The sequence below is a fragment of the Artemia sp. Qi Xiang Cuo genome, chromosome 3 (genome assembly GCF_049724085.1).
Source record: "Artemia sp. Qi Xiang Cuo chromosome 3, ASM4972408v1, whole genome shotgun sequence".
In the NCBI taxonomy this organism is placed as follows: domain Eukaryota; kingdom Metazoa; phylum Arthropoda; class Branchiopoda; order Anostraca; family Artemiidae; genus Artemia; species Artemia sp. Qi Xiang Cuo.
The window spans coordinates 60,282,551-60,295,959 of NC_142796.1; the positions used below are offsets into that span (position 1 = coordinate 60,282,551).

The window sequence follows — 13,409 nt, forward strand, 5'->3', positions numbered from 1 at the left end:
GAACGCTGAGTCATCTATAACACTGAACCTGTTCAATTTTAATCACAGTTATTCTCAGGTGGCTTCTCAAACAACCTAAGAAGTCGTCCCCCTTTCCGTGCCTATGGCTTGCGTCAGTGAATGGTCGCAGTCATTGTCGTGCAAGGTTGTGGTCAACAGAAGCTAGTTCGTGAAAGTGTGTGTCAAGAAGCCATATTTTAGCACTGAACACTTTACTCTTCAGGAGAGTAGTAACGTAAGTCTACCCTCCCCTCCGGGCAAAAACAACAAAGAAGCATGAACTTATATTTCTCTCCTTTCCTTTCAACAGAAAATAGCATTGGACTTTACAGTCTCTACCGGCGGTGCTGACCGGCAGTGCTGAATTTTTTAGAATTGTGGAATTCTCAATTTCTCCACAATTCTTTATTGGACTCCTCTCAAACCGGAGAGGAGTGAGACGGAGAATTTACTCCATAGCTCTGTTGACTGGCATGGTGCTGTGATGAGTTATCTGTAGTTGTTGTAATTACTTGCTGAGACTAATCAAACATAATATATTAAAATTTTCCAGGTCCACAGTACATTGAGACTGCTGCATCTACGATGGTTGGTCAGGTGCTATTTTGAAAATTTGTCTCCAGAGAGAAAAAAAATGTTTGAGCTGAAAATGTTGGCTGAAAAAATTTTTGATGGTAAGTGTTGGCTTCTATATATAATAAAGGTAAAGAATACGGCATTGGAATTTACAGTCCCTACCAGTGATGCCGTCCGGTGATACCGACCGGCGGCGCTGAAATTTTGCATGGTAACTGTTGGCTTCTAGATATGAAGGTGAAAAAAGAGGTAAAGAATAGAGCATTGGACTTTACAGTCCCTACCTGCGGTGCTGAGATTTTTGATGGTAAGTGTCGGCTTCTAGATATAAAGGTGAAACAAAAGGCAAAGAATAGGGTATTGTACTTTACAGTCCCTACCCGCGGTGCTGAAATTTTTGATGGTAAGTGTTAGCTACCAGATGTAAAGGTAAAAAAGATATGGAATACGGCATTGGACTTTACAGTCCCTACCGGCGGTGCTGAAATTTTTGATGGTAAGTGCTGGCTTCTAGATATAAAGTTAGAAAAAAGGAATAATAATACGACATTAGACCTTACAGTCCGTACCGATGGTGCTTACTGACGGGGCTGAAATTTTTGATGGTAAGTTTTGCCTTCTAGATATAAAGGTAAAAAAGTTAAAGAATATAGCATTGGACTTTAAAGTCTCTACCGGCGGTGCTGACCGGTAATGCTGAATTTTTTTTATAGTAAGTGTTACAGTGGCGTAATTTCATCAAAATCCTGTGGGAGGAGGAGGGGGGGAAGTTGAAGCCAATTTTCCCAAATCAAGTGAAAATGACGGTGAACTAAAAAATGAGCAATATAGTACCATAAAGGCAAAGATATACTGAAGAAAACTCACTGGTTTCTGTGGATGATTGAAATTATGCAGGCTTATCTTATTTTGACAAGATTTTTAAAGAAACTAAATTTTAGATGGTGATGGGGGGGGGGACCGGGGGTCTGGTGGGGCTGTTGCCCCCCTGCTCCATTGAAAATGACGCCCCTGAAGTGTTCGCTACAGTCCCTTTCGGCGATGCTGATCTCCGTTTCATGGCCCTTCAACCAGGAAGCGCAATGGGGGGGGGATCAGCCATCTTGTGCTTTCGAATACCCTTCCTGTTTACCTTCTCCAGATTTCACAGGGAACCCATTTAGGGCTGGGTCGACTGTGGTTGAGCTTACAGATTCACGCCACTGACCCCTGTTCTAAACCAAATAACCAGCGACACTTGGAATCGAACTCCTGTCCTCACAGACGAAGTATTTCAAGTCTAGATATGGTAAATCTCAATTGTTGGAACATTTGCCAATCTAATCTCAACAAAGACAGTACAAAGTATTTAAGTAAAAAAAAACTGATCTTGGAGTTAGTCATTGAATTTATAAATAACGCACAGTGGCGTCAATACATGAAAATATTGGGAAAGGGGATAATGTGTTTTTTAAAAATCTACTGGAGGGTGTAGTTTTGTTTCTCTCGATCTTTCAATGAAAAGAGTTATTTACAATCAAAGTACCAAAAAAGATTTTTTTTTTTTTCTTAATTCTCCCATGACATTGTTTATATGCCCTTTCGAGTACCTGCATGGATATAATCTTTTCGCTTAGTTGAAACTCTTCTAAACGTTCCCTAAAAGTTTCAACTTAATTCCGTTAGTTCATTGGTTACAGTAACCGTAGAAGAAGTATTAAAAGTATAGACATAATGTCTATAGTTTAAAATCTGCCCCAACTTACCCTGAAAGGTCTAACTTAATAATGTAAGTCTTTCTTCTGATTAAATAAAAAAAAACAAGTTTTTTTAACTGAAAGTAAGGTGCGACATTAAAACTTAAAATTAACAGAAATTATTCCGTATTTGGAAGGGGCTTTCCCCTCCTCAACGCCTCGCTCTTTACGCTAAATTTTTTTATTGTTTTAAAAAATAAATTTTTGATAAAGAGTAAATATTTCGCGTAAAGCGCGAGGCGTTGAGGAGGGGACAGCCCCTTTCATATACGGAATAATTTCTGTTCGTTTTAAGTTTTAATGTCGCTCCTTACTTTCAGTTTAAAAAACTTGTTTTTTTATTTAATTTGTGAACGTTTTTTAATTAATGCAGGTTTTGATTTTGGCTCACCGTGCATGAATAATTAAAACGAAATTTGCATATTAATTTTACTTTTATTTGGTTAAATTGCTTGCTCGAAACTTGTTGAATTTTATTTAATAACGTTTTTATTAGTAATAAATATACGTCACTTACGAATTAACTTACGGAACAAACTTCTATATTCATAGATTTTTATTAGGTATATTAGGGGATTCGCCCCCTATTTAATACCTTGCTCTTTAATCTAAAGTTCGAATTTTGTTCCAATTCTTTAAAAATGACCCCTTAATCACAAAGGCCGTTAATTAGAATAGATAGCTCTTTTGAAAGCACTAGAAAAAACTATAGCGTAAAGAGCTAGGTATTGACTTGGGGGAGTACCCCCTCATATACGTAATAATTTCTGTTCATTTTAAGTTCTAATGTTGATTCTTACTTTCATTTGAAAAAACTTGTTTTCTTAAATTTAATTTCTTATCGTTTTTTAAATAATGCTTGGAAATCCGGCGCCCCTTCATAGAAATGTCCCTTACCCCAAAGAAACATCCTCCACGGAAAGATTCTCCCGAGTACCCCCCTCTTTCAGCCCCCCCTACCTGAAAAAAATTCTTCCTGAAAATGTCTGTATACTTCCCAATAACCAATACAATATGTAAGCAATGGGCAAAGTTCATAACTTGCAGCCATTCCCCTGGGAACTGTGGGGGATTAAGCCATCGTAAAAGACATATTTATTAGATTTTCGACTATGCTGAACAAAATGGCTATCTCAAAATTTTGATCGGGTGATTTTGGGAGAAAAATGAGCGTGGGAGGGGGCCTCCATTTTTCTTTTGTCACTTAAAAGGGCACTAGAACTTTTAATTTCCTTTCGAATGAGCCCTCTTACAATATTCTAGGACCATTGGGTAAATACGATTACCTCTGGGGAAAAAAAACCAAAAAAAAAAAAAAAAAAAAAAAAAAACGCACCCGTGATCTTTCCTATGGCAAAAAATGCAAAATTCCACATTTTTTTAGATAGGAGCTTGAAACCTCTACAATAGGGTTCTCTGATACACTGAATATGATGGTGTGATTTTCATTAAGTTTCTATAATTTTTAGGGGGTCTTTTCCCCTTTTCTCGAAAATCAGCCAAATTTTCTCAGGCCCGTAACTTTTGATGGGTAATACTAAACTTGATGAAACTCATATGTTTTAAATCAGCATTAAAATCTGATTCTTTTGATGTATCTATTGGTATCAAAATTCTGTTTTTTAGAGTTTTGGTTACCATTGAGCCGGGTCGCTCCTTACTTACAGTTCGTTACCCCGAACTGTTTGATATTGCTTTGTCACCCTTTTAAAATCTACATGATCATAGTTCGTTTTGATTTAGTTTAACATCCGCCTAAATATTCCTTGAAAGCTTCATCTTAATACCTTTAGCTTGCGTAGTATCTATAGTTGTAGTATTAGTAGTATCATTTGCAGCAGTATACATAACCATCTTTAGTTTTTCTTAACATCCACTTCAACACACGATGAAAGTTTCAACTTAATACCATCAACTGTTCTTGAAGCATTGCTGATAGTTCTTCTTGACAACCTATGTTGGCATAGTGTGCTTCGATTTAGTTCAATACAGTTTTAATATTGCCCAAAATTTTTGCCGTAATGCCTTTAGCTTTAGTAGCAGAAGTAGAAGCACCGGTAGCAGTAGTTGTAGAGATTCACCCATAACCTAACGGTTGGCGTGGGGTGAATCAGGTAAAAAACAACACATAAATGACAGAGCTTAGAAAACATTAAAGAACATAGAGTAGCAAAGCGCTGTTTGACTGCAGGCATCTTGGTTGTAAATAGGAGTCTTCGATTTTTGACTTGGCATTATTTTAAATTTCAAGACAATAATATTACTGTTCCTAAATTACTAGCCAGACAAATTTTTTTTTGTTGGAAATTCTCTCATAAGACCGTCCTCTCATAACTAAAGGAAATTTCCTCATAACACAAGCTCATTTAAATTCGCTATTATAAGAAAGAAAAAAAAAATGAAAATTATAGCAAAGAACAAACTTTAGCCCATATGCCCCATAGTAGCTGATATATTAAAATAAATCATTATATGCATGATGATGTAACACACTTATCTTTTGGCAAGATACTAAACACAAACATCTTTTGAAAAGTTGATTTTCTGAAATATAGTGCCGTTTTTGACTGACTTTGCTGCCTGATTCCCTGTGGTTCGTTATTTACGATTCCAACAAAGAAAAATCCATAGGCTTTTCTATAAGCTTTTTCCACCATTCACTCTGGATACGGCTTTGAATTTTCATTTGACAAAACATCCATATTTATAATATATACTTCTAGAATGAAAATGATATAAAGATTTAATGATATTTGATGCCAGAATCAGAAGTCGAATTAATTTCTAAGTTCGATTGTGGAAATTTATACAATTATCTCAAATTTTTGTTACTTAAAGCGATATTGATAAGAAAAATATGTATAAACATTTATTGTGAACCAGTATAAACTTCTGTTCGTAAAATTATTAAGGAGGTGCAATTGCTTGAGGGCACCAAGAAGTTGGTTTTGAATCTTCAAGATATCTAGATGATATATCATCCAGCTATCATGATATCAGGAATCTGGAGAAGAATCCTACTGAAATGCAGCACTGACTGACATTAGTTTCTTTAGAGAATGTTCCTTTTCAGCTTTTCTCATAAAAAAAAATAATCTGAAATCTGAGACTGGATGGTAAACAGAAGCTGTGTCAGCTCACCGTCAAAGTTTCTGCATTCACTTGGAATTTTCTTAAATTCTCCGTAGGAGTCCTAAGCAGTTTTTATTTTTTTCATTAATTCTTTCCCTAGCTTTTCTCTCTTTGTTTCTCCATGGCGTTTTAGATTCATATTCTCGTAATAAACTTCCTCAATCTCTAATAATACACTTTTCTGCTTTACTAGACTGCCCCTGGTCCTGCCTCAGAATGGTTCATAAGCTTTCTCTAAGATTTTAGATAAGATCAAATCCTCGTCTACATTTCCTTTTTTCAAAGCATTAGTGGAAACCAATATTACATCGACTGTGTTCGAGTAAAGTTCCTTTTCCAACACTATCCTTTCATATTGAATCTCTCCGACCACCTTGAAAATCTAACAACCAATGGGACTAAGGCTGCTTGCTTTGATAGCAAGCTTCATATTTAAGCTGTTTTTCAGGCAAGCTCAAGATCTTAATGCCACTTTAGCATTTTCATATCTGTATTTAAGGCGGATGTCTGCAGTACAGCAACGCATGATAATACCTATGTATTTTCTTATCTTAGTTTTGAACTTCTCTGTCAGAGAGTCAGGCGCTGCTCGAATCCACTTTGACTCAAATCTAGATCCAAGTTGATCGTCCGATGATTTGTCATCGGGATGTAAGCTATGCCCTGTGGGCATATAAGGTTTTCATAGAAAGTGTTGTAGTAGAAACTTCAAAAAAGGCTCATTCGATTGGAAATTCAAAGGGATAGTGCCCTTTTTAATAGTCGAAAGTGATTGGAAGGCAACTAACACCACTTCCACAAGTCCTATTTCTCAAAACACATCCAATCAAAATTTTGAGATAGCCATTTTGTTCCACGTAGTTGAAAGTTCTGGTACTTATACCTTTGGCCGGACACTCCCCCTACAGTCTTCAGGGCAAGGGTTATAAGTTATGCCCTGGAGGCATATAAGGTTTTTATTGAAATATTTGTCGTAGAAACTTGAAAAAGGGCTCATTCGATTGGAAATTTAAAGGGCTAGTGCCCTTTTTAATAGTCGAAAGTGATTTGAGGGCAACTAACCCCCCTCTCACGCCAACCTTTTCCCCAAACACATCCAATCAAAATTTTTAGATAGCCATTTAATTCAACGTAGTTGAAAGTTTTGCAAATTAGGTCTCTAAAGATTACAACCCCCCCCCCCCACAGCCCTCAGGGCAAGGGTTGTAATTTATGCCCTGGAGGCATATAAGGTTTTTATAGAAAGTGATGTTGTAGAAACTTCAAAAAGGGCTCATTCAATCGGAAATTGAAACGGCTAGTGCCCTTTTTATTAGTCGAAAGTAATTGAAGGGCAACTAACCCCCATCTCACGCCCATCATTTCCCCAAACACATCGAATCAAATTTTGAGATATCCATTTTTTTCAACGTAGTTGAAATTTCTGGAAATTAGGTCTTTTAGGATAACAACCACCTCAGAGCCCTTAGTGCAAGGGGTGTAAGTTATGCCCTGGGGGCATATAAGGTTTATATAGAAAGTTGTTGTGGAAATTTTAAAAAGGGCTTATTTAATTGGAAATTGAACGGGCTAGTACCCTTTTTAATAGTCGAAAGTAATTGGAGAGCAATTACCCCCCTCTCACGCCCACCATTTTCCAAAACACATTCAATTAAAGTTTAGAGATAGCCATTTTGTTTAACGTAGGTGAAAGTTCCGGAAATTATGTATTTAAGGATGACAAACCCCGAACCCCCAGGGCAAAGGTTGTAAATTCTGCCTTGGGGACATATAAGGTTTTTATAGATACTATTGTCGCAAAAACTTCAAAAGAGGCTCATCCAATTGGAAATTGACAGGGCTAATGCCCTTTTTAATAGTCGAAAGTGATTGGAGGGTAGCTAACCCCTCTCTCACGCCTACCGTTCCCCCAAACACATCCAATCAAAATTTCCAGATAGCCATTTTGTTCAACGTAGTAGAAAATTCTGGAAATCAGGTCTTTGAGGATGACAACCCCCCAGCCCTCAGGACAAGGGTTGTAAGTTATGCCCTGGGTAATATGAGGTTTATATTGAAAGCGTTGTCGTAGAAACTTCAAAAGGGCTCATTTGATTGGAAATAGAAAGGGCCAGTGCCTTTTTTAATAGTTGAAAGTGATTGGAGAGCGACTAAAGCACCTCTCATGCCCATCATTTCCCCAAACACATTCAATGAAAATTTTGAGATAGCCATTTTTTTTAACGTAGTTGAAAGTTCTGGAAATTAGGTCTTTGAGAACGACAACCCCCCTCACAGCCCTTAGGGTCAGGGTTGTAATTTATATCCTGGGGGCATATTAGGTGTTTATAGAAAGCGTTGTCGTAGAAACTCAAAAAGGGCTCATTTTATTGTAAATTGAAAGGCCTGACGCCCTTTTTAATAGTCGAAAGTGATTGGAAGGCTTGACATTTTTATAGTAAAGATCGATGTGGGTACAATGTATTATTATTATTTATTTTTTTTAGACCGGGGCACTTTGTGTCGAAGGAGTTGTCGTAGGAACTTCGAAAAGGAATCATTCGGTTGAAAATAGAAAGGGCTGATGCCCTTTTTAATAGTCGAAAGTGATTGGAGGGCAACTAGTCCCCTCCCCCCCCCCTCCAACCTCCTATTTACCCATTATGTTTAAAAACTAAATGTTGTTTTAAGATTAAATCAAAATGCACTGTGTTAATGCTAATTCAATAAGGCATCTCAGTAGTATCCCAAGAAGGACTGAGGGTATTATGTTCAAACTTTAAGGCTACTTCTGATCTTAAAATTTAACCAAATCAAAATAGCGTAAGTGTATCCAAGCTATCAAAGAAAGTAAACAGATTTTTTGGTGAATGGTATCAAGTTTTCCATTTCAAGTTAGCTAGAGGAGGTATGAAACGAGATGAAACACTACAATTTGTGTCCAGATTTTTAAAAGGGTGTATGTTGTTAAAAATTGCTTAAAATTTTTCTCCAGCATACAAATAGCAGGCCAAACTATAAAGTCTAAAAAAAACGAAAGAATTTAAAGTATTATTTTATTTTTACCTGAAAAAACTATGTCAATATAAAACGAACAGATAATTATTATAAAAAAACTTTATTCACAAAATAAGTTTGTCAAAGAAATGCAAAGAACTCCATTAAACCAAAAATGAGCAAAAATTAAATCAAATAATCTACCAAGCGTGAACAACCACAAATTAGCATCGATAAATAAATGAAACCCAAAACGAACAGAAATTACAATAAATAACTGATTCAAACTCAAAACGAGCAGAAATTAACATCAGTTGGGCTCGAAACCCCAAGGCTTCCCAAGGCCAGAATATAATTTGCACTTTACTGAACAAAAAACAAATTAATGTGTACTGTCATTTTAATATACATACACCGATATTTAGTAATCAAATGTAAATATTATTTGATTTGTTGAAGTTTTAAAATTAAAAACATTTATATTTTTTCAAGTAAAGTGCAAATTATGTTCTGGTCTTGGGAAGTGTTAGGGGCTTTCAGGCCAACTCATGTTAATTTCTGCTCGTTTTGAGTTTGACTCGGTTATTTATTGTAATTAATTAAAAAAAACCTTTTTTCACAAAATAAGTTTTTCAAAGAAAAGCAAAGAACTCCATTAAACAAAAAATAAGCAAAAAATAAAATAAAATAGTCTACCAAGCGTAAAACTACCACCAACCAGCATTGATAAATAAATGAAACCCAAAACGAACAGAAATTACAATAAATAACCGAGTCAAACTCAAAACGAGCAGAAATTAACATGAGTAGGGCTCAAAACCCCTATGCCTTCCTAAGGCCAGAACATAATTTGCACTTTACTGAAAAAATATAAAGGTTTTTACTTTCAAAACTTTAATAAATCGAATAATATTAGCATTTTGATTACTAAATAGCAGTATATGTATATTAAACTGACAATTCACATTCATTTGTATTTTTTCATTTAAGTGCAAATTATGTTCTGGCCTTGGGAAGGCAAAGGGGTTTTGAGCCCTACTCATCATAATTTCTGCTCGTTTTGAGTTTGAATCGGTTGTTTATTGTAATTTCTGGTCGTTTTGGGTTTCATTTATTTATTGATGCTGATTTGTGGTAGTTTTACGGTTGTTAGATTATTTTATTTTTTGCTTATTTTTGGTTTTCTGGAGTTCTTTACTTTTCTTTGAAAAATGTATTTTATTGAAAAAGTTTTTTTTAATTAATATCTGTTTGTTTTATATTGACATAGTCTTTTCAGGGAAAAAGAAAATAATACTTTAAATCTTTTCTTTTTTTAAGACTTTACAGTTTGGCCTGCTATTTGTATGCTGCAGAAAAATTTTCAGCAATTTTAACATACACCCTTTTAAAAATCTGGACCCAAATCGTAGCGTTTAGTTTAGTTTCATACCTCCTCTAGTTGACCTGAAATAGAAAACTTGATACCATTCGCAAAAAATCTGTTTACTTTCTTTAATAGCTTGGATACACTTACGCTATTTTGATTTGGTTAAATTTTAAGAGCAGAAGGAGCCTCGAAAGTTTGAACATAATACCCTCAGTCGTTCTTGGGATACTGATGAGATTCCTTATTGGGAATTAGCATTAACACAGTGCATTTTGATTAAATCTTATGGCAACATTTAGTTTTTAAACATTATGGGCAAATGGGAGGGTGGGTGTGAGAGGGGACTAGTTGCCATCCAATCACTTTCGACTATTCAAAAGGGCATTAGTCATATCTATTTTCAATCGAATGAGACCTTTTAGAGGTTCCTACGACAACTCCTTCGATACGAAGTGCCCTGGTCTAAACAAAAAAAAAAGATAATACATTGTACCCAGATCGATCTTTCATAGGCAGCGCGCTAGCTTTTTGTTTGTTTTTTTTCTTTCTTTTTTTCTCCATACCCTGGCACTTCGTATCGAAGGAGCCGTCGTAGAAACTTCGAAAAGGGCTCATTTGATTGGAAATTGGAGTGGCTAGTGCCCTTTTTAATATTCAAAAGTGATTGGAGGGCACCTAGCCCCCCCCACGCACATCATTTCCCCAAACACATCCAATAAAAATTTTGAGATAGCCATATTGTTCAGCGTATTTGAAACTCTTAACTAAAAAAAACTAAACTAAACTCTAAACTCTTAACTATAACTAAACTAACTAGAACTCTAACAAAAACTCTAAGCTAAGAATAAGCTAAAAACTATCAAGTCTTAACTATAACTAAACTAAAATTCGACAAAAACTATCAGCTAAGACTCTAGTCTAAAACTCTAAACTCTTAACTATAACTTAACTAAACTTCAACTCTAACTATAAATCTAAGCTAAGACTCTAAGCTAAAACTCTAAATTCTTAACTATAACTAAACTAAACTTCAACTCTAACTAAAACTCTAAGCTAAGACACTAAGGCAAAACTCTTAACTAAAACTAAACTAAACTAGAACTCTAACAAAAACTCTAAGCTAAGACTCTAAGCTAAAACTCTAAACTCTTAACTACTGCTAAACTAAACTTCAACACTAACTAAAACTCTAATCTAAGACTCTAAGCTAAAACATCCAAAGTATAACTAAACTAAACTAGAACATTAACAAAAACTCTAAGCTAAAAACTCTAAACTCTTAACTAAAACTAAACTAAAACTCTAACAAAAACTCTAAGCTAAGACTCTAAGCTAAAAACTCTAAACTCTTAACTAAAACTAAACTAAACTTCAACAAAAACTCTAAGCTATGACTCTAAGCTAAAAACCATAAACTCTTAACTAAAACTAAACTAAACTAGAACTCTAACAAAAACTCTAAGGTAAGACTCTAAGCTAAACACTCTCAACTCTTAGCTATAAGTAAATTAAACTTCAGCTAAAACTCTCAGATAAGAATCTGTGCTAAAACTCTACATTCTTAACTATAGCTAAACTAAACTTCAACTCTAACTAAAACTCTAAGCTATGACTCTAACCTAAAACTCTAAATTCTTAACTATAACTAAACTAAACTTCAACTCTAACTAAAACTCTAAGCTAAGACACTAAGGCAAAACTCTAAGCTCTTAACTAAAACTAAACTAAACTAGAACTCTAACAAAAACTCTAAGTTAAGACTCTAAGCTAAAACTCTAAACTCTTAACTATTACTAAACTAAACTTCAACTCTTACTATAACTCTAAGCTAAAACTCTAAACTCTTAACTAAAACTAAACTAAACTAGAACTTCAACAACACCTCTAAGCTAAGACTCTAAGCTAAAAACTCTAAACTCTTAACTAAAACTAAACTAAACTAGAACTCTGACAAAAACTCTAAGCTAAGACTCTAGGCTAAAACTCTAAACTCTTAACTAAAACTAAAATAGAACTCTAACACAAACTCTAAGTTAAGATTCTAAGCTAAAACTCTAAATTGTTAACTATAACTAAACTAAACTTCAACTCTAACTAAAACTCTAAGCTAAGACTCTAAGGTAAAACTCTAAACTATTAACTGAAACTAAACTAATCTAGAACTTCAACCAAAAGTCTAAACTAAAACTCTAAGCTAAAACTCTAAGCTATGACTCTAAGCTAAAAACTCTAAACTCTTAACTAAAAGTAAACTAAACTAGAACTCTATCACAAACTCTAAGCTACGACTCTATTCTAAAACTCTAAACTCTTAACTAAAATTAAACTAATATAGAACTCTAACAAAAAATCTAAGCTAAGACTCTAAGCTAAAAAACTCTAAACTCTTAACTATAACTAAACTAAACTTCAGCAAAAACTCTAAGCTATGACTCTAGGATAAAACTCTAAACTCATAATTATAACTAAACTAGAACTTTAACAAAATCTCTAAGCTATGACTCTAAGCTAAAACTCTAAATTCTTAACTATAACTAAACTAAACTTCAACTCTAACTAAAACTCTAAGCTAAGACACTAAGGCAAAACTCTAAACTCTTAACTAAAACTAAACTAAACTAGAACTCTAAGAAAAACTCTAAGTTAAGACTTTAAGCTAAAACTCTAAACTCTTAACTATAACTAAACTAAACTTCAACTCTAACTAAATTTCTAACCTAAAACTCTTTACTAAAACTAAACTAAACTAGAACTTCAACAAAAACTCTAGGCTAAGACTCTAAGCTAAAAACTCGAAACTCTTAACTAAAACTAAACTAAACTAGAACTCTAACACAAACTCTAAGGTAAGACTCTAAGCTAAAACTCTTATAACAAAACAAAATAAACAATTCAAAAAACATAAATTTTGAATTTTTTTATATTCTCTTCATGAAAGAAACTTGAAAAGGTACTTATTAAATAAAGTCATATAGACTTTTAATAATACTCCTTTCCGTCCACTCGAAATTTTGTACTAAAGATGTTATTAGGACTTTCTAGGTGCTCTAAATAAAGTTTTTTTCAGAAAAACAAATGGGACGGATCGAGACGACGAAATAAAAAAAGGTATACATATGTGAAGACCTAAAAATAATAGTGGTCTTTCTGAAGTTTTTCTGAAGTACGCATGACACTCTCTATGCCCGAACTCTGAAAATGGTTCTTTATGGTATTAGTAATGGTTCTTTATGGTAATGGTATTGACATCCCCTGCCGCGGGTGGGATTGAACCCGTAATCCTCAGATTTAGAGGCATGCTTTCATCAACCATACTGTAACAGGGTGCATAATAATTTGAATTTTCTACAATATGATATTGCGCCTACCTCAAATTCATCATCTAAGTAGAACCTGTTTCATTGACGCTCAGTCCTAATGAAATTCTACTGCTAAATTTATACTCTTGTCTTTGCAATACGAGAAAAATCAATCCCTTTGTATCTTTTCAACATATTGTAAACAGTAACCTTTTCAATGTGATTGTATTCACTTTATATACAAAGCAGACAGAAAGACAAAAGATGTGATGAACTTAAGCTGGTTGTTCTCTAATATAGATGTTTTTTGTTTGATGGGAA

At 34.4% G+C, this 13,409-nt stretch overlaps 1 protein-coding gene across 1 annotated transcript in view; it reads left to right on the forward strand.

Moving 5' to 3' along the window:
• The window catches only part of Myo61F (unconventional myosin 61F), a 76,028-nt gene that overhangs the window by 42,743 nt on the left and 19,876 nt on the right, over nucleotides 1–13,409 (forward strand). The window contains 1 exon segment of the mRNA XM_089086247.1: nucleotides 554–674. Coding sequence (XP_088942373.1) covers nucleotides 554–674 — 121 coding nt within the window.